The sequence below is a fragment of the Nilaparvata lugens genome, chromosome 3 (genome assembly GCF_014356525.2).
Source record: "Nilaparvata lugens isolate BPH chromosome 3, ASM1435652v1, whole genome shotgun sequence".
Taxonomy (NCBI): domain Eukaryota; kingdom Metazoa; phylum Arthropoda; class Insecta; order Hemiptera; family Delphacidae; genus Nilaparvata; species Nilaparvata lugens.
Genome location: NC_052506.1, coordinates 98,858,598 through 98,881,819, shown reverse-complemented (window position 1 = coordinate 98,881,819; position 23,222 = coordinate 98,858,598). Strand labels below are relative to the sequence as shown.

The 23,222-nt window shown below is 35.6% G+C and overlaps 1 protein-coding gene across 2 annotated transcripts in view; it reads left to right on the top strand.

Moving 5' to 3' along the window:
• Positions 1 to 1,399: 1,399 nt before the first annotated feature.
• Positions 1,400 to 23,222, top strand: part of LOC111043540 (beta-1,4-galactosyltransferase 4) — a 48,095-nt gene continuing 26,272 nt past the window's right edge. The window contains exons 1-4 of one of the 2 annotated variants that reach the window (XM_039425273.1): positions 1,400 to 1,804; positions 2,348 to 2,635; positions 10,632 to 10,883; positions 16,047 to 16,233. In XM_039425273.1, the coding sequence (XP_039281207.1) occupies positions 1,801 to 1,804; positions 2,348 to 2,635; positions 10,632 to 10,883; positions 16,047 to 16,233 (731 nt within the window). In that variant the 5' untranslated portion in view covers positions 1,400 to 1,800. The remainder of the gene's footprint in view (positions 1,805 to 2,347; positions 2,636 to 10,631; positions 10,884 to 16,046; positions 16,234 to 23,222) is intronic. The other variant, XM_039425272.1, reaches the window with a different exon arrangement.

Genomic DNA, 23,222 nt, shown 5'->3' with positions numbered 1-23,222 from the left:
GGAGGGCCAAGTCTCAACTTATTTTACACAGACTATAGTGTGAAATCTCCAGTTTTGCAACAATAGACTAATTGACAATGGAATTTGGAGGGAATGTTTTGAACAGAATTTTTGACTTTGCAGCTTTGTTGGGATTAATTAGGAAGTGAACATATCTAAAGTTCCCCATCCCTGCCCCTCGTGCTAAAGGGATGAGGGTGGTTTGAAAGTTAAATTTATTCAAATCATACTTCAATATACCGTACCAAAATCTATTTCGGATGTGGAGGGTGAACTGAAAGTGGGCAGATCATTGCCAGCCTTTGCAGGCTTTTGACAGCCCCACAATATTGCACGGCAAGAAACAATAGGCCTATAGATATGGTATAGTTCCTTGCCAGGCCCGTGAAAAGCGGCTCAAACTTTTGCTCAGGACCTTGCATCCATTCCTGCAACGTCAGCCGACCAGCTATACCATGTTTCTCGTTGATCAAACAGGTATCTACCTACCAAGGTTTCATTATTCAATCAATCAAATTATTTCCTTTTTTTGTGTAAATAATATTGGGTTCTATGAAGACGCTGCTAATATCCGCAATGGTGTTCTAGATCACAATACAACTAATTTGTATACTACAACTAAATTGCCTCACAATATATTATACCTTCATATCTCTTATAAGCATGAGTTATATTGCTTGTCTCTGATAGTACCTTGTTGAAAAATATTGGATATTATAATCCTTCTAAATTGAAATTGTGACCGAGTCAATAATAGGCCTATATTTAATAGTTCAAGAAACGAAAAATGAGACAATCATATTTAGTGCTTCAAACGAAGTCTATTTGGAATACTATACCTACCTATACCTATAGGTATTCCTTATATAGGTATTCCTATAGGTAATACCAAGAGCCATGACCTCACCTTGCATACGAAGATTCGATTACTGAAGTGCTATGTGTATTCAGTACTGTTGTATGGTGTTGAATCATGGACTCTAAAGCAAAGCACAGTAGCAAAGCTCCAAGCATTTGAGTTATGGCTGTATAGGAGAATCCTGAGGATACCATGGACTGATAGAATTACCAATCAGGAGGTGTTGAGGAGGATGAATATGGCCCCAGAACTGGTTAACATCATAAAATTCAGGAAGTTGCAATACTTGGGCCACATAATGCGCAATAGGGGCAGATATGAGCTATTGCAGACCATACTGCAGGGCAAAATAGAAGGCAGGAGAGCCCCAGGTCGAAGAAGAATATCCTGGCTGGCCAACCTGAGAGCCTGGTTTGGAAAAACCTCCATTCAATTGTTCCGGAGCGCAACTAACAAAGTCATCATAGCCAATATGATCGCCAACGTTCGAAACGGACAGGCACCTTAAGAAGAAGAATAGGTAATCCTTTGCGGCTTCTTGCTGCATACACATAATAGGCCTAGAAAACACCGATCAATTTATGCCACATGTATCTGAAGCTATCTAATCTTCTATTCACATTGATTCGTCAATGACGCTTATGATAATGAGGATGGATTATTCGGTTCCACACTATTCAAATCATAGTTTATTTCTGAACACATTAACTACAGTATCGTTCACTGTACATATATGTTAAAATTCAGAGAGAGTAGCTGATGCCTTTTTGTTTGATTCATTTAAATTGTAAAATTTCAAACGTCAACTTATATAGCACACTCATAACTGGATACTTTGCAAACACATTATAAACCAACTCATATTTTTTTCGGATTAGTCGGTTTTATTCTGATGATCCTACACAGCACCACTGATTCCGGATTGAGTCTCAGCATTGAAAATGGGTGAGTCTGATAAGATTTTATTCATTCTTAAGTCATTTATACTTTATTTATCTATATTATACTTATATATTTTTAAAGTCTGATTCTTATTTGAAACTGAGTTGGATTACTGGATAAAAATCGAACTTCGAGCTACCAATAAATTTAAAATGTATATTTTAAAATCATTAATGTTCCTATATAGACCTACTTCTTAGTTTCTTGTGTTAAATTTATGTTGATTCCCTAAACAGTGTAGGTTGCATATCAAAAAGGTAGTGCAGAACATTTTTTTCAAAATAGTTAATCCATTACATCTCTCTATAAATTTAGTTCATGGAAATATTTCTGAGAATGTTGTGCATATTATTTCCACTTTAGACCTTGAACAAAAACATTTTACCAGTACAAAACTAATATATGATTGAAGAAATTTTCTTTCAGCCCCAACGTTTCCTATCTATTTTACCATTATCAAATGTTTTGTTGATTTACCTTCAATTCAAAACATCCAAATTTCAATCAATTGCATATTTTAACCTGTGATATTTTTCTTTGTTTCAGTGAATAAACGTTTCTCAGCATTCTCTCGAAAATCTCTTCTAGTTAGATCAGCCCCAATTCTGTTGGCTGGATGTGTCCTTCTTTATTACATCTACTTGAAAATTACGATTGTGCATCAGCAGATATTTATTATTGATCATCAATCCAAATACTCAAATGGAAGCATCAATGGAAATGAGGAAACCATAGCCACTGGAACCTTTGGTGATCATAATCTTTTGGCAAAGAATGGGAATGTTTCAAGCTCCAATGAAAAGGGTCTTTGTCCCCTTGTTTCACCACATTTGAGTAAGTAAATCCAATTAATCCAACCAATTTTTTCATGTAGAAGCTGATGAAGACTACTTTCTATAAAAACAGTATAATTGAACAGTAGGTTATCAATATTGAATCATACAGTGTAAACAGATTAAACAATAATTTACAGCTAGACAAATAATAGCAATAGTTGTAGCTTATCCAGTAAATGTTTTAAGCTATTGTTGTATTGCTAGTCGTCTAGCTGCAATACTTTTTTTTTCTATTGGTCAATACTATAGCCATCTAGTCTAAAGACTAATGAGCTAATTTTTTCTATCCTAAATTACTACTTGAAAAATTGAACAGTGAATTTCTCATTAGAAACTCTTACTGCTATTGTTTAATTAATATGTTCACTTATTGACTGCACTATAGAAGCTAGATTCACTCAATCACTGCTTTGCTCTTTCACTGGACACTACTTGAACAAGCACTACACTAGTTCAAACGGTTTCCTCCTTTTGAGCCTCCGCACCAACCCTCCATTGTCTAGCAGCTGGATCGCCTCGACGTTGTCATGTTGGTGCAGTCGCCCCTCGTGCCTCTCCGCATGCCTCTGGATCTCGGTGGATACCAGATCGACGTGAAGGTCTCTATGAAGATCGCTGTTCCTGACATACCAAGGAGCATCCACAATGTTCCTTAGCACTTTGTTTTGAAAACGTTGAATGATATTGATGTTGCTTTCTTGGTACACCTCCAAAGTTGTATACCATACGTCCATACTGGCTTTAATATCTGTTTGTACAGAAGTACTTTGTTTCGGATTGAAAGGACAGAGTTTCTTCCGATCAGCCAATACAGCTTTTTATATTTTATTCCAAGCTCTTCTCTCTTCTTCTTGACATGGGCCTTCCATTGAAGCTTTGCGTCCAAGGTCATACCTAGATACTTGGCATCATTAGCATATGGTACAACTTGGTTGTTGATAGTTATTGGTATGGGCAGGTCCTTCTTATTGGTAAAATTGATGTGAATCGACTTTGTTTCATTCAATTTCATTCTCCACTTTCTAGTCCAATCTTGAATTTTGTTGATGGATCTCTGTAGTTTCTCTGTTGCAATATGTATATTACTGTCTACTGATAATATGGCTGTGTCGTCTGCAAATGTTGCTGTAGTATTCTCATCAAGGCTGGGAATATCGCTGGTATAGAGTAGGTAAAGAACTGGTCCCAGAACACTGCCTTGAGGAACTCCTGCTTTAATTTCCTTCAAATCAGAATATGAACTTTCATGCCTGACCCTAAAGTATCTGTCAGTGAGATAGGATTGTAATATATCTGTATATTGCTTTGGTAGCACTTTTATGAGCTTGAAAATGAGACCTTCATGCCATACTTTATCAAAAGCTTGCCCTATATCAAGGAAAGCTGCTGAGCAAATTTTTTTCTCTTCTAAGCACTTCTCTATTACATTTATAATCCGATGCACTTGATCTATTGTTGAGTGTTTCACTCTGAAGCCAAATTGATGATTTGGAAGTATGTGCTGTCTCTCAATTATTGGTTTTAGCCTACTAAGTAAAATCCTTTCAAACAACTTGGATAGGACCGGTAACAATGATATTGGCCTATATGATGATACTTCATGTGGCTCTTTACCTGGCTTCAGTAGCATTATAACCTCTGCTACTTTCCATATTCCTGGTACGAATTTTAGTCTGAAAGAAGCATTCAAAATTTTTGTTAATTTCACTATTGCTTTCCTTGGTAGGTGTTTGAGGACTGAGCCGGTTATCATGTCAAATCCAGGGGTTTTTTGTTATTCAGATTTCTTATTTCTCTTTTCACTTCTTCTACTGTGACACGCATTATTTCTTGATTCGGCTGTAAGATATTCTCATCCGCTTCTAAAGTTTCGTCTTCACCTGAGTTGATTGGCTGGAAAACGTTTACAAGATGATCCGCAAATGTCTGTGCCTTTTCATCACTACTCCTCGCCCATTGTCTGTCCTGCTTTCTGAGAGGAGGAGATTGTTGAATGGTTCGTTTTATTTTTTTAGCTGCCTTCCAGAGTGAGTAGTCCGTGCTGAATTCTGCTGTCAAGTTTCTCAAGTAACTATTAATTGATTCTTCCTTGATACATTGAATCTCTCGCCTTAGTTCTTGAGTTAAATTGTTCAAAACTCTTTTGTCTTGGGGGGAACGTGATTGCTGCCATCTCCTTCTAGCTCTTCGTTTTTCAACAATCAATTCTCTGATTTCCGCAGGGTGATTATTTCCAGTGGTTCTTCTTCTGATTTGTGGGGTATTACACCATGCTGCCTGTTGGATATCAGTCACAAACTTCTCCAACTCCCGATCAATATTATGTTCTTCGTTCCTTAATGTGAGTTCAATTCTATTCTTTCCTCCAGCATCTGTTGGAAGCCATCCCAATCAGTGCGGCTATTTGCTAACGCTGGACAAGTATTTTCCTTCCGTAGAATTGAATCACTCAGAGTCATAATGATGGGGGAGTGGTCGGAATTAAGGTCGAAACTATCCTCTAAATGCAAATAATTAACTGATATATTTTTTGTCAGGAAGAAATCTATGAGATCTGGGATTTTCCTCGTATCGGTGGGCCAGTAGGTTGGTTTACCAGTTGAAAGAGCTTCACACCTCATCTCTTTCATTGCTTCGAAGAGCTGTCTTCCCTTGTGAGTTGTTAAGCGCGATCCCCAATGCGCGTGCTTTGCATTGAAATCACCACCAAGAATGAATTTTTCTCCTAACATATCAAGCAATGTCGAATTCTCCTCTCTTCTGATGGAATATATGGAGGACAGTAAATAGCTGCAACAACAAAGTTATAATTTACTGCTTGAACTGCTACACCTATCAATTGAATTCTATCACTTTCATGTTTCACTTCTTCATGATGTTGTAGATTGTCTCTGATAATGATGGCACTCCCACCCCTCGCGACATTGCTGGGATGTAAAGCATGATAGATCTTAAAGCCTTTGAATTTGATAAACGATTGATTTGTAAAGTGAGTTTCAGATATAAGACATATATCTATTTTTTCTATGTCTAGAACTACTTCTAACTCCTGTTGCCGTTGTAACAATCCAGTGAATGAATCATTTGAATTTCAGTAGTCTACTCTGTTCTAACTTCTGAAATTTAGATTGTAGAGAGGTGATTATTTGCTCTTGTCTATCCAGTTTTGCCAAGATTAGCTGCAAATATTATTGGTGCCTTCTTCCACTTCACTTTTTGGCTCTTCCAATTTCGATCTATTTTCTTTTGAGACAATCTGGGCGAAAGTCAATTTCTTAACTGCACTACCATTGTTTGGATTGTGAGCTTCTGTATTTTCCGTGATTCTTGGTGGGATATTTTGAATGATTTTCTTTCGTGAATCTGCAATAGTTTTTGTTTTAGTAGAATTCCTGATTTTTTGCAATTCGATTGCAACAGTGCAACCTCGACAGCTGGCTGGATGTGCTTCACCGCAATGAATACATTTTGGTAGAGCATCGTTGGGTTTCGAACATTCCTTTGTTTGGTGTTTACCTGCACACTTAACACACCTAGTAGTCCAGGCGCTGGCTTACATTGAGCATACATGAGAGAGGCAGAGAATTTGACTTCGAATTATTGTTAGGGGGTCTTTAGTGTATATGAAACTCGATGTCGTCACGTCCCAGGGTGGTCGACAGATTGGTGGGAGGGGGGTAAGTTGTAAAAAACGCGCGCTTATAAAATCGCCTGTCCTGCAGTTACTATTCATAGTACAGCTTTGACTTTTTTCTCAATATTATGTACTTATAACTGGCTTTCAATGTTGTCCTCTACATTTTTGCGATAAACCGCATAGTTTTTCCGCAAAAAAATAAAATATCTCGAAAAATGTATTTTTTTATTATGGACTTTTTGTTATTTCTTGAATATTTAAGTCGTTAGTCGACTTAGAGGAAAAGGTTCCCAATAAACGTTGTAGGCCGTTTCTTCCTGAATTCAATGATATATATAGTTTGGGGGTTACGATCATAGATGCGGCGGTGGGAGGGGGATAAGTAGCACTGTTACGCTGCGGCGCGGTCCTCCCCCATGATTAATGCGCGTAGTGGCCTGTCTATCGCATCGCTCCTACTATTCTATGCTTTCAAATTATGTATTTCAGAAACGCTATCTTATGTATTTTCGGTCGCTGAACACGATTTTTCAACTCTCAAGCCTCAATGATTGATAATTCTCATCATAATATACAAATTATGGTCAAAATTACAAACTTCATCTCATTCTGCAAGGAAACTAAGAAATGACTGTCTGAAATAAACGAAACTTGGGTTTCAAGAAATATATTAAGATAGAAAATGATAATATTTATATGTGTTCATGTTTTATTGTTTTTATTTTAAATTAATTTATTGTGATGCGCTTCAGGCTACATTATTAATTACACACTGGCCACGCTTACTTGATACGGTATAGTGGTCAGTTAATTTCCAAGAAATGTTTGTGGAATTTCTTAGTTCTTTATGGTGGAAATGGAATTCATCATCCATTCATTATCATAATAATTATGTTCAATATGAAAATGTTAAACTTTCGTGAATCTTCAGTTTGTTGTGAACTTTCGAGAAAGTATATCCAATATAATATTCATTCAAATTATTTCTAACAGATTATTATAATGGTATTTCACTAACTTTTGATTGATTCATCCATTATGGTATCCCCGTTCAGACTGTTTTGAAATGGTAACAAGTTATTCAGTATCAAAATTTGGGAATAGAATGTTCCCATAGTTCCCATAGTTGTAATAGTTTTGGGCCATGCCTGTTAATCTTTCCCAAACATATTTATATGATTTATAATTCCATCCACAAATGAATGAATGGATGTATACCTGCACGTAGCTAACGTATGGATTATTCCTTTATAGATTATTGCATGTTACATTAATAAATCTCTGCCACAGATTTAAAAATCAAGTCTCGATGGTTTGGAGAGCATATTATTGGAGTGATTCTTTTACTCTGCTGCTTCTAGTATGTTCACTACCTTTTTTTGAATTTAGACTATAGACATGAAAAACTATGTCCACCTGTATCACTCCATCTTCATTGAGAATTTTCATAACTCTTCTCATCACAGTTTCCATAATCTTGCAGCGTATTGAAAGTTTTGAAAAGTGAAGTAGGAGTTGAATTCAGGAGAGCCATGTCATCATTATGCGAATTTGTCAACGATATTTAAGGATCTAGTCAAATCCACAACTAGTTCCACTACTGTAATTATTTCATGGGCCAAGTGAGATTAAGCGTTTTTTTCAAATATCCATCAGATGTTGACAGAGATTGCGGTTATTGTAGAAATGCATACTGCACTAAAACTTCAATGCTGAATTATATTTAAACAGCTACCTAGTAAAAATACAGAGATCAGATCTTTTTGTTCTAGAATGAACTAAGACTAGGATTTTTTGTTTGATTGCATCGTGGAGAATGACAGAACTCTGTTTCTTTTTATAGGTGAGAATACACTTTTACTCGTACAATTTGCCACAACTATGCTCAGATAAAAATCGTTGAAGACCGAATAACTATTTCTTTATACATTCAAAAGAGAATCACACACTTCTTCACTTGCTTCCAGACCATTGATAACATTATGCAGATTCTGTTGTCCATCAGAGTCATGAAGAAAAATGTAATGTTCTCGTGAGAAGGTTATGCTCCTGGATATCATTCTTATCTCTCATTATTCTTGTTTTACTTCCTTCGATGTCTTTCTTCACAATCTCCAGTGATATCCCATAATGATGTCAACATACTAAGATTTATTTATATAGTATCAGCCATTTTAGGAAAGCCTTATATATATCATTGAATTCAGGAAGAAACGGCCTACAACGTTTATTGGGAACCTTTTCCTCTAAGTCGGCTAACGACTTAAATATTCAAGAAATAACAAAAAGTCCATAATAAAAAAATACATTTTTCGAGATATTTTATTTTTTTGCGGAAAAACTATGCGGTTTATCGCAAAAATGTAGAGGACCACATTGAAAGCCAGTTATAAGTACATAATATTGAGAAAAAAGTCAAAGCTGTACTATGAATAGTAACTGCAGGACAGGCGATTTCATAAGCGCGCGTTTTTTACAACTTACCCCCTCCCACCAATCTGTCGACCACCCTGGGACGTGACGACATCGAGTTTCATATACACTAAAGACCCCCTAACAATAATCCGAAGTCAAATTCTCTGCCTCTCTCATGTATGCTCAATGTAAGCCAGCGCCTGGACTATAGGCTCCTTGTTACAATATTTTTGAGTGTGGCGTATGCTTGGCAACGTTTGCATTGCGGTATCAGATTGGCCTTCTTCAATGCTTCAACTTCCACTCTACAGCCAAGTATATTTTTCAATTCAAATACTGTTTTTATATCTTCTTCCGCGCTGAATGATACCATGAACATATCTAATGGTTCTCTTGTCTTCCACCTCAGCTTGTTTAAAACTTCTAGAACTTTCAATCCTCTTACTTTCAAATCTTCCAGAATCATTTCTGTACTACAAGAGTGATGAAGCTTTTTAATCATCACTCTTATTGGTCTCGACTTGGTTTATCTTCATAGGAGTGCCAGTTGAGCCCATCTTTAATCAATTCTCTGGTAATATTCCGATAAGTTTCCGAATCAACTGCATTTACTTTAAATGTTTCTTTACTTAACAGTTTAATCCTAAATTTGTCAGCTGGTGACACTTTTTTCAACTCGTAAGAAGTACATTCAGATTCTTAATACCATCCACAATGATTGGCGGTGGTGGCATTTCTTTCTTCTTCCTCTTCTCCTCCTCACTGATTGGTTTTTCCACAGGAGTGATTTTATTATTCAAATTTTGTTGCTTCTTTTTTGCAGACTCATTTTTGATTTCTGGCGATGGGGTGCTAAGCTTCCTCTTCTTGGTAGCCCGCTTAGTATGAGTTCTGATCCATTCAGTTTCTTTAGCCAATTCTTCTTCATTTGTCGAGTAGTTCTCGGCTGCTGAGCTAGTAGGCTGTGGGCTATGGATCTTTATCTCAATATTGAGAAATCTTTTTTCCAAATCCTGCATTTTTTGCAAGAGTTCGGCGTTGCTTCTCTCTAGCTCCTTCCTCTTCTCATCAGATTCCTTCCAGGCGATGAAAAGTACCTGCTCGGCTGAAGATTTGAGTTTATTTGCTTTTATGTATTGATCCGGTGAACACTGGATCTCTGGTGTATTTGCCATGTTGTTGGTGTCCATGCTCTCGTTAGTGGCTTCCCTTTCTTCTTGCTCTGATGCAGGAAAACTTGGTGGCTTCACTAAGTCGGACATAGTGCGATTTCGCTACCATACATTTCAAACAGCACTCGTAATCAACACTCACGCACACGGAAACGCGAACGGAGCTATATTACCGCCGCGAAAAGCAGGTCGCTTTGCTTGCATAAAATACCGCGGTTGACGACCGATACTCGATGCAATATTTTTGTTCCACTTTTAATCGCGAACAAACAACTGCTGACTCACTACTTCTACACTACACTATTACTACTCCACTATACGTCCGTTCTCTACGAGTTCTAGCGCAATACTGAGCTGCAATACTAATACCAAGAATCATTTTTCAACTCGTAATGAGGAATAGACTACTTTGAAATATTATTATTCTTTGATAAATTTATCACACGTCATAAGCTAGGATATAGAATAATGTCTTATAAAATATAGGCTATAACAATGTACCTACCTAGAATACATTTCTATTTCTATATGTATTCTAGGTACATTGGGATATAATATTTGGAAATAATCTGAATTAATGTTTCAATGAATTAAAAAAACACGCTTTCGAAGTGAAAAGCTTACTTTTTTGCAGTGACGATGTTGCGACCTATTATGGGTCATCTTCGGGCTGTGGAAACTTTATCCCCTCGAAAGTGTGTTTTTATCAAATTTGAGATTAATAGTGGAAAAGCATGGATACACAACACAGTAATGTTTCATTATTGAAGGAGGAGAATTCAAACCAACGCATGTTATACCAGAATCTATTTCCAATGTGGAGGATGAACTGAAAATGGTTGAAGCACTGCCAGCCTTGGGAGGCTCTTGGCAGCCCAACAATTGCACGGCAAGACATCATATAGCTATAATAGTTCCTTGCCACGACCGAGATGAGCATCTCAGAGCTCTGCTGAGGCACTTGCATCCATTCCTGCAACGCCAGCAGAACAGTTATGGCATATTTGTCGTTGATCAAAAAGGTAGGTACCAAAGTTTTCACTCAATTTTTTTCTGAAGATTGCATGTATACTTACTATATGCTACACCTCCAAACTGCTTTAGTCAACTGTGTAAGGATTTATTTGAAGGAATTCCTATCAAAATAATTATTGGAACACCTGCGAAATTGTTAAAATATAGCTAAATAAATAGAGTAATAGAGAGAACAATAAAAATCAAGAGAAATGAATAGCCTATAAATAAAATAAATAAAGAATTTATATGCCAAATGCTATAAATAATAATTCCACAAGAAATTATGAAATAGTCCTCATTCTATTCAAAATGTTAATAATGTCTTCAAGTTAATCAAATTTTTTTTTGCTAATAAGTTATATCTTAATAGATGTAAACCCTCAAATATTTAAAAAGTTAATAGAATAGAATAGGCTAGAACTTTATATGCACTTTTAAAATATAACAACAGAAAATGAAAATTATGCAACTCAAAAAGGTACCTAGTTAAAAAGAAACAAAATTAAAAAATCATTCTCGCAGTATATTTTCCTCTCTGCACACAAATTACAAAGTAAAAAACGTTCTGTAGGCATAGCCGAAGCCGTCAGCCGGGTTATTGATAAACTCGATCATATTTTAATTCGAATTAACACAATTCTCAATTAACTATATTTATGTCTTTATGTACACATTTTTTAACAAAATACTGAGAAACTTTCGGGTAGACAGAGCGTCAATGTGGCTGAATGATAACTCCAACACGACACTAATAAACTAGCAGTAACCTCCTGGGTTGGAGAACTCGCTCACGAACTGTTGTATTGATCTCTGAAATCCGCAGACTTGTAATTATACAGAGTTGGTGAGAATTATTATGGAAACAGCTAAATATTTCTTTTACAAGTATGATATAACAGAAGGTTCCATGGAGATCCTATTCGAATTGAAAAAACTACTTTCTTTCGCTTCAAAACTTTTGTCCGCAATCTTGGATCCTTCATATGAATCCAACTTCATTTCGAATTCAGCTTATTGATTTGAATCCAACTTCATTTTTTCAAATGGGAACATCTGGTCGTGCGATACAGTCATGATTTCGATACAGAATTTCAAAAGAAAATTTATGGCGAAACCCGCACATTGATATCTCAAACTGTTTCAATATTTAAAGATACTGATAAATGATACCAAAATGAAATAAATGAGTACCTAAATAGAAATAATCAAGTGTGAGTGAACACGCTTCTACTCACAAATTAAAAATTTGAACAAAGAAAATTTGTCAACGTCATAGCAATATATTAAGTACGTCATAGTTCTATTTAATAATACGGTAATAATACTGAGGGTGATATCCACATAAGCTCTTAGGCTTGTGCGTGGGTAATGAGTGAGAGGGATGATGATGAGAGATCACGAATACCTTTTAGGTAGTCGGACCGACGACTTATCGTCTCCTCCGAAAAACGTTACTATTACAAGTACGGTACCTAGTATTAATCTTTGAAAAATATAAAATCAAAACAAAACTATCCACTTTGTACATCTAGGCTATACACTGCATTAATAAATAATAAAAACATAACAAAGCAAAAAAAACGCTGATAATAATAATTACTTCTTTCAATAATGAAACTAATGAATGTTTTTATAAGTTGCATAATAATTAAAGCTTCAAACCCTTTCTAAGAAAATTAAAAATCTGGTGTGGCGTACTCACACAACTTTCCTTGCCGTTATGAAAATTTATCACCTGACGCTAGTGTTCCCACGTATCTCAAGTCTACTATTCAAAGATCCAAGCCAGCTGGTGACAGGACAATAAGGCTGGAGACACACAAAGATAGCTATCTCTTCATAGTGAATGATCTAATAGAATCAAAAGTTGCCAACAGTTTGTAATTGAAATAATAACATTTTCTCGAATTTCGAGCTTATTTTCAATTTTAGGTGAAAATTATACTGAACATTAATTGAAGAGATTTTCATGCTCAATCTTTTCCACTTGGAATTTTTTGTTTAAATTGTATCTAAAGCCTGATAATTGGGAATCTATAATTGAACTTTGCATAGATGGGGCGGAGGTCCTGAAATTTTTACAGACATGTGACTTGTGGCAGTTGATAGAGCTTATCAATGACTATTTTAAGTATGAATTTAATCAAAATCGTTGGAGCCGTTTTCTAGAAAATCGCAAAAACCCTGTTTTTGACAACATTTTCACCATTTTATCCACCATCTTGAATTGCATCAGATCGAAATTGTTCGTGTCGGATCCTTATATTGTACATATACACTCATACACACACACACACACACACACACACACACACACACACACACACACACACACACACACACACACACACACACACACACACACCACACACACACACACACACACACCACACACACACACACATACATACATACAGACCAATACCCAAAAACCACTTTTTTGGACTCAGGGGACCTTGAAACGTATAGAAATTTGGAAATTGGGGTACCTTAATTTTTTTCGGAAAGCAATACTTTCCTTACCTATGGTAATAGGGCAAGGAAAGTAAAAAATTAAAAATAGACGTTCTTTCAATACAGGAATAAAATTCTACCAAAATAGGTAAAATGACTTATATCATACTCTAGGGACTTTCATAATACGAATACTCTATATTATACATAGGTGATGGAATAATCTCTAGTCAATGCTTTTCCCCCCTTTGTTTATTAAAATTGAACTCTGCAATTAACCCTCGCCTATACCTCAAGGCCTCTGACAAATATCCCACTAAGCTCGACTAACATTTTCCGTAAAGATAATCAATCACTGTCTCTTATCTATATATTGTCGCTTTTTCAGATATTTATTTCTCATTTCGTTCAATATAGAACAACAACTATAAAATGATAGGTATTTTCCGTTTCTCGGCTATTCAAAATAGAACAAATACCTATCAGCTCCTCTCTGTGCGGTCCATGATTTAGTGAGAATAATCCTCCTCTGGCTTTAAAACTCATCGCAATAACATTCCGTCTAGTTCCATCATTTATGCAATCTTTGGTCTTATCGTCAATTTCCAAAGCTGCATAAACCCTATGAAACTGTGACGGCTCTCGTCTTTCAAGCCATTTATCTTTGACTTTCGCTTTTATTTTTGTCAATGCCCGCTCCCACGTTGCCTCCCACCCCTGCCTGAAGTTCACTGCTCGCCAGTTGTCCGCTGTTATCGGCAGTTCAATATCCAACTCACCCAATATCCTTCTTCATTCGGCATACCAGCCACACTTATCTATTATATAAACCTACAATCTAACCCTAAATCTATTATCTGTTTCGATATATCGCTGCTCGATATCGGCTAACTGGCAGCTCAAATGAGATCAATACATTATGTAATATGAGTCTTTAACGTCTACAGCCACATCATGTTCTTCCTAGTCTCTAAATAGAAGATAATATGATTTGGTCTATTAATAGGCAATCCAAACATTTTCTTCACGAGAACCTGATAAATAATTTTAGTTCTTCTCTCTCCTCATATCCGCATACCTGAGAAGTTACCAAGACAGCTCTACTTATGGATTCAAAAATTCCCCATTTTATCGATAGAGGTACTTCATCATTTGAATAGAATTTACGCCACACACTATTAATTATAAATCTGGATGCTGCATGACCATATTACCACTTCACTATCTATTTCTCCTAATCTCCCTCCTCTTCTGAAAATGGCTATTTTGGATTTTGTTATATTTACTGTGAGATTCAACCTCACACAATATGCCTTCAACTCATTTATCATTGATTGCAGCTTTCTAGGATTCTCAGACATCAAAACTACGTCATCAGCATATAACAGCGAATTGATTAGCTTCTCACCAACATTAGACCTCCACCAATAAACTCACTCAAGTCATTTGAAAAGAGCGTGAACAGCAACGGGGACAACACGCAACCTTGTTTTAATCCATTTTTAGTTACAAAATAATCTGTGAAATTTCCACATTACCCATGCCAGACGGTGGACATCGTAATTTGGTATAACTTCCGAAAATCGCTATAAATTTTGTTGACACACTCAGTTTGAAAAATAAAGCCACTCTGTCTACACTACAGTACGCTCCCTTGAAATCCACGAAGAAACAATACAGTTCATCCTAGGTCTACTCAAAGTCTTCATCACTATATTTATTATTGAATAGAAAAAATTTTTTGGCAATCAATCAATCTCTTTATTCAAGACATGTCTATTGTACATGAATGCGTCATCTCATTTAACAATACTTCTAATTCTTAAACATAAAACTAGGAAGATATAGAAAGAAACAATAACAAACAAGTTAGATACTGTATCCCTAATTCCCCCGGTAAAATTCTTCAAAACTATAAGTTTCTAACTCTATTAGGTACTTTATAAACTCGATTTTGAATCTTGCCCTATCCGTCTCGCTTCTGATGCTACTCTGGAGGTACCTCATAAATTTCAATCCCATATAAGCTAGACTTTGTTCAAATTTTTCTCTTTTATGTTCCATTACCATGAAATCATTTCTAAATATTGTATGGTGATTGTGAACATGATTTCCTATTGAATGAGTGTTCGTTATCTTTATATGTAAAATTTTTCTGTAGATGTAAAGGCCATCAAACACAGTCATAAATCCTAGTTTCTTGAAATAAATTGAAATTGAATTGAATTTGAAAAGTAAATATTTTGCATCTATGAAAATAGTTTATGCTGTAAATCATTGTGAACGAATGATTGATAAACTTTTTCGTGGTTCTCTGATTAAAAAACTCTGTCTAGTGAACAGGAAACTAGGAATGCATGTTCTTACCACACTTCTTGCTCTAGAATCAGGTTTGGTTCTGAGCAGATCAGACAAGTGTTGATATGAAAACTTAATGAGATTTTAATGTGTCTTCAGTTTCAAAATACTCAACCATCTAACATTTTATTGCTGAGAATATGATACCCACAAAGCCACATGAGATCTATGCTTGGCTAATGCGGGTGATTGATTAGGGATTATAATTGCAAATCATTACCTTATGTTATAAAAGGCATACCTAAGGCAAACACTCATGAATGTTATGTTCTCCACAAACAAAAGTGATGAATTATTCATGAATTGATCATGGAAATATTTTTTTGTAAAAGTAAAAAATTATGCATTTTTTCCAGAGGATGGACGACCATTCAATAAGGCTATGATAATGAATGCGGGCTTTGCTGAAGTGAATAAAACGGGTCAATTCAGTTGCTTTATTTTTCATGATGTCGACCTTCTTCCAGAAGATGATCGAAATTTGTATAGTTGTGCAGACCAGCCGCGTCACATTGGAATTGCTGTTGACAAATTGGGTTATCAGTAATACTTCACAGATATAATTATCTACTTTCCTATAAATTTATGACATATTAATAATAGATTTCAAACTAGAGTTTACACAATTACATAGCATCTGGCTGCCATTTCAAACAATATAATATGATAGTCAGGATTTGTCTCCTTATGCGTTAGCTTTACTGAACTCACGCTATACATTTCTGCCAATGTTATGACACCAAGTCTTGTTATATGCGTGTTGGAGATTAATTTTTTCTTTTTTGCTGCTGTATAATGTAACTTCATATTAGATTGAGTTACACCTTCAGTTTTGAGCTAATAACATTTATTTTTATCTATTTATTATTTTTTTTGCAAGAGACTTATAACGTCACTTATTGCTGTCACTTGCTTATAACGTGAATTGAAATACGGTATATACTGTCAAGCCATATTTCAATATGATACTTAATAATGTGTGAGTGCATTATATATATATGTTATATTATATATATATATATATATATACAGGGTGATTCATAATTATGGTAAAATAATTTGATACGTGATAGTAGAGGTGAAAATAAGAAAAAAGGTTCCTATAAACATATATCCATAAACGCTTCATTAGCGAGCTATACAGAGTGAAAGATTTCGCCTGGAATTCAGTTCCTCTGGTGAAATACACCGATGCTGAATTGGTTGGGGACTAGTTTTTGAAAAACTTATGCTGGATTCATATGAAAAAATAACTGAAAAATTGAATAAAACTAGTCTGGAAGCTGTAGTGTGAGTAGTTTTTGAGAAAAAAGTTGAAATATGCAAAAAATTCAAGTAGGAAAACACAGACTTCTACGTTTAATGCCCAATAACTTTCTTTAATGACCAGTAAACAAATAATTTTTTGCAATAAAAATTGTGGAGAATTCAATTCTGAAAAGAATTATGTAAGCTGTGTAAACTAAATTTGGATAAAAGTTGTATAAAATGTATTCGTATGTAGTACATTACACCACAAAATTTGCTGTTTTATGAGGAGAGAACTAATAACTCATAGGTTGTAGCTGATTGCAAATAGAACATTGATTTTAAGAACAGCTGTACCAAAACAGCTGATTTATTTTGTTTTAAATGAAAAAATATTTAAAAGAAATTATCAGCTGAAAATTATTTTCAGAAATATTTTAGCTCACTGTTGAACAAAAAAACACACTGTAAGTTAGGCCTACTGTAGCCGCGCTGTGTTTTTTGTTAACCTATTAACCAGTTATTTATAACCATTTCACTTTGCTTTTGTGTTAAGTGTTAACTTTTTAAAAAATGGCAGGTAATTTTAGACATTATTCATACTCCGAATTAGCTGACATGCATTTAATGTATGGAATGGGACACTACTGTAATAGTACTGAAGCAAGACGTTTGTATCAAGAGAACTTTCCTTACCGAGTATGTCAAAGTTCAAGGTTTTTTGCCACTATTCATCAACGTCTGTCTGAGACAGATTCTCTGATATCCAAAGAGCACATTTATGCAGGCAGACCCCGATCTACTAAGACTGTTGAGTTAGAAGAACAAGTTCTTAATGAAATTTATGAACATCCCGAGAAGAACACAAGAAAATTGTCAGTGCAGTTAAATGTCAATCAATCTATTATTTGGAGGATACTAAAAGAGCAACAATTACATCCATACCACCTCCAGAAAGTTCATACTCTATTGCCAAGAGACTGTATTCCACGTGCTGGTATTTGCCGATCAGTTTTCAGTAAACATTTGGGCAGGAATCATAGGAGATCATCTACTTCTTCGAGCTTCCTCCCAGGCTTAATGGCATAATCTACTAGTCTTTTGGTATAAGTTTAATGTCATTTAGATATGCTACTTTCATATAAAAAAAAACTTTTCATAAAAAACCGAATATTTTATTTGCAATCAGCTTCAACTTATCAGTTATTAGTTCTCTCCTCATTAAACAGCAAATTTTTTGAAAAATTATGCTTACTGGTCTTTAAAGAAAGTTATTGGGCATAAAACGTAGAAGTCTGTGTTTTTCTACTTGAATTTTTTGCATATTTCAACTTTTTTCTCAAAAACTACTCACACTACAGCTTCCAGACTAGTTTTATTCAGTTTTTCAGAAATTTTTCCATATGAATCCAGCATAAATTTTTCAAAAACTAGTCCCCAAACAATTCAGCATCGGTGTATTTCACCAGAGGAACTGAATTCCGGGCGAAATCTTTCACTCTGTATAGCTCGCTAATTAAGCGTTTATGGATATATGTTTATAAGTACTTTTTTTCTTATTTTCACCTCTAATATAACGTATTAAATTATTTTACCATAATTATGAATCATCCTAAGCTGCGTTTACACCGGAGTTAATAACACAAGTTTTTAACATTTTTGTTATCAACTGATGTTAATTACAAAAGTTAATAGCATCATGTTGAGTTGCGTTTACACCGGAGTTGATGACATGGGTTATTAATTCTCATGAAAGAAGTTGATAACTCGTGTTTTCAACAGAAAATTCGTTGTTATTAACAAGATTTATGTTATCCATCGAGAGTCGGTAACTTTTGTTGACCGAGCGAAGTGAGGTCTAAGATTCAAGTCGACGGTTTGGCATTTCTCTTAAAGTTTAAATGTTTATATGTTGCGCATTTACAGCGAAACGCGGTAATAGATTTCCATGAAATTTGACAGGTATGTTCCTTTTTTAATTGCGCGTCGACATTTTGGAAATTTTGCATTTCAAGGAAAAATCTGGTGTGGTACACTCACACAACTTTCCTTGCTCATATTTGAAACTACGATCAGACTTCTGTATTTATGTGTATGTATAATTGTTTTCAGAGTACTTTTTCTTTGTGTGAATAATTGTGAAATTCGATGATTTTTTTAGTTGTCATTTTTTTCAAGTCGTCAAAACAGCTGTTCTACAGATGAAATATCTCGACTATGTGTTCTTTTTATGAACTGCGCTACCTACCTAACTCATGCACGAGAAGGAGGTTACTAAGTCCATTTCCCAATGATGGGGTGGACCCCCCATTGGTTTCCCAGAAAGGAGACTCATGCCAGTTGATAGAGCTGATAAATAACTATACAGGGTATGAATTTGAAAAAATCGGTCAAGTTATTTTTGAGAAAATCGTGAAAAACATGTTTTTTTAGTAATTATTCGCCATTTTTCTCGAGAATATTATTCGCCATTTTTCTCGAGAATATTACGGAGCTCCAGCAATTTTCCCAGGAAAAAAACTCATGTTATTTGATAGGGCTTATGAATAGCTATCCATGGTTTAAATTTGAAGAAAATCGTTAAAGCCGTTTTCGAGAAAACCGTGAAAAACATGGTTTTTTAGTCATTATCCGCCATTTTTCTCAAGAATATTACGGAGCTCCTGAAATTTTCCCAGAAATGAGACTCATGTCAGTTGATAGGGCTTATAAATAGGTATCCATGGTATAAATTTGAAGAAAATCGTTAGAGCCGTTTTCGAGAAAAACGTGAAAAACATGGTTTTTTAGTAATTATCCGCCATTTTTTCCGCCATCTTGAATTGGATTTTATTGAATTTCTTATGGTCGGATCCTCATGGTATAAGGACCTTAAGTTTAAAATTTCAAGTAAATCGGTTAATTAGGAATGGAGTTATCGTGTTCACAGACATACACACATACACACAAACACACACACATACACACACACAGACCAACACCCAAAAATCATTTTTTTGGACTCAGGGGACCTTGAAACGTATAGAAAACATGAAATTACGGTACCTTAATTTTTTTTGGAAAGCAATACTTTCCTTACCTATGGTAATAGGGCAAGGAAAGTAAAAAGGAGCCTCCTTCATACGTCAATAATAATAATAATAAAGCTTTATTGACATTCTAAATAGAACAAAAGCCTCTCATATGAGGTAATGATATTTTGTGCTGGCAGCTTGACAGTAACTTCAATAACTATTTACAAATTTACAATTTCTTGATGATTTTCTCCCATCTCTTTCTGTCCCTGGCTATTGTCGGCCACATATCTCCAACTCTTTGGGTGAGCTCGTCTCTCCATCGGCACGCTGGACTCCCCCATCTCCCTCTGGCCCGATCTCGTGGTATCCACTCCGTGCATATTTTCGCCCATCGCTCTGCTGTCATCCTTGCCACATGGCCGGCCCATCTCCATTTTATCAGGTGAGCTTCTTTTTGTAGGTATTTCACCTTCACCTGCTTCAGTAAGTCTGTGTTTCGTCTTCTATGATGCAGTCGTAGTCCCAAAATACTCCTTATCATCTTCGTCTGCGTTCTCTCCAATCTCTTGTCTGATTGAGCCGTCAGGGACCAAGTCTGAGCACCATATAATATAGCTGGATAAACACATTTCAGAAGCAATTTGGCTTTCAATTCATTCGAAAAGTCGCCCTTGAATATCTTCTTCAGTGCCCAATATTTTTTCCAACCCTTGTTTATCCTCAAACTCACGTCCTTTCCCGTTCGGTTCTCAAAAGAAAGCAGTTGGCCCAAGTACTCATACTCATTGACATATTCTATTCTACCACCTGTAACATCAATTCTTTCCGTGTCTGAATTCGTCATTACTCTTGTTTTGCCTGCATTCAGACACAGACCAATTTTCTTGCTGGCTTCTATAAGTTCATCAAACATTTCTTTCATCTCTTCCGCACTTTTTGCCAATAACATCACATCATCTGCAAATCTTAAGTTGGTTAGTTGATAGCCATTTATGCACAAGCCTTTGCTCTCCTAACTTAAACGGCGAAAAGCATAGTCCAAGCAGCAATTGAAGATGATTGGTGACAATGGACATCCTTGCTTGAGTCCTTTCCTCACTCTAATACTCCTTCCTCTTCGCTCCAACTCGATGTACATTTCATTATCCTCATACAAGCTTTTCAATACTTCAATGTTTTCCACTTCAACACCCGACTCCTCCAGCGCATTCCAAATTTCGCAGTGCTTAAGGCTATCGAATGCTTTGTGGAAATCTACAAATCCTATGTACAAAGGCATCTTATACTCATTGCTCTTCTCAATTATTTGGTTTGCAGCTTGTAATTGATCCGCTGTAGAGTAACCTGATCTAAATCCGGCCTGTTCTGAGGGGTGGTTTTCGTAGATCTTGTTGATTATCCTGTTCTTGATTATGCTGGCGAATATCTTGTACAGAGCCGAGGTTAGAGTGATTGGCCTATAATTTTTAATATCCGAGCGAGATCCTTTTTTGAATAGAATTATTACTTTGCTTCTTTTCCAGGCTGAGGGCACTCGTTTCTCTTCCAGTATTTTGTTGAAAAGTAATTTTATAGTGCTCATTAACACATCCAACCCGGAGATTATCACTTCGTTTGTAATGTCATCATCTCCAGGCGCCTTGTTCTTTTTCAGTTGCTTGATGGCTTGTTTTATTTCCTGCTCCAATATATCTGGCACTCGAAGTTCTGGCTCCTCTTCTCTAGTGTTCCTTCTTTCTGTCTGATGATCCATTCCATTTCCTTCTTCATAGAGCTTCTCATAGAACAATGTAACTTGTTCTAATATCCTCCCTCTTTCCGTTGTTGATGTTCCATCTTCTGTGTCCAACTTTGGTATCCATCTCTTCTTAACACTGCTTATTAGTTCATGGATGCTTTTTGTAGACTCTGAAGTGGCCATTATTGTTCTAATTACATTCTCCTCGTAATTCTTCATTTCCTTCCTTATTCTTTTCCGAGCTTCTTTTCTGAGATCTTGATGTTTCCTCTTTTCTTCTTCTGATTTGTTCAAAATTCTATTCAATCTTTCTCGCTCTTCGATCAACTGCTTTGTCTCTTCAGATAATTTATTTATTTTAATGATCACACACATGTTTCAATTCAAATTTGAAGACATTTTTTTGCTTTTTATTCCGGCTGTTATATCATATGAATAGTCTCGTCAAATGAAATCATATGGAACTCAATATTATATTGATAACAAGATCTTGTTAATAACAAGGAATTTTCTGTTTGAAACATGAGTTACCGTATTAACTTTTGTCAAGAAAAAAATTTTGACGATTCAGTCAAGTGATCAATAACTTTTTGTTAATAACTCGTGTTATTAGGTGTAAACACAGCTTTATATTATTTTATTACTACTCTATTTTCATTCATTTTGTATAGGCCTATTTGATGTATAGTATTTTATATTCTTAAAACGTATGTATTCAGGGCTACTTATTTTTATTTATAAAATAACATTATATAAAACATAGCACTCTTTTTTTGGGAAGTTTTTTTTATATACAATAACAGTATAAAAACACAAATTAAACTATAGTGAGGTCCACGTATTAATGGCAGTGTAGGAAGATAGGACAAAAGGGTTGCCAGATCTCAGCCTTTTGCCACCCAAACAGCTGATACTGGTACGCTATATCTGATGAATTAAACTGTTCATTATTGTTGAAAAAGTTATTGAGTTTGTATCACTGCGCTACACGGTTAGTTGAGTGAATGGATTGCTCCGTAAGTTTTTGACAAATTAAGTATGTTAAGTTGAAAAACGAATTTATAAAGTGTGTTATCGTAGTTCAAGTACAAATTGTGATACCATTCCTGAACATCCAAGTTTCAAAAATCGTAAGTAGTTACCATAGTTTTGTTGAAAGCATAAACATTCTCCACAGAGACGCCATTTTCCCGACGCTGGAATTCTATTATATATCAACGACAGCAGCTATTTTTAGCGTAGTCAGAGATAAGGAGTCTAGTGCAGGTGACCATGACAGCGAACTAGGCAGTGACAGCAAGTCGATTTCGCCGGCTAGTATCGAAGTGTCATGCAGTGGATCGATTGTTGACATCGGAATCAATTTCTACTCAAGTATCACTTCATCTTCATCCAAGTCTGGGTTGTAACGGCTCGACCCTCAGGAGAGGGCGGCGTAATTGAGGATAAATTAGATCAAATTCTAGGAAAACTACAGAAGCTAGATGATTTGGATGAGAAGGTCGACAAATTGAATAGTTCTCTTCGAA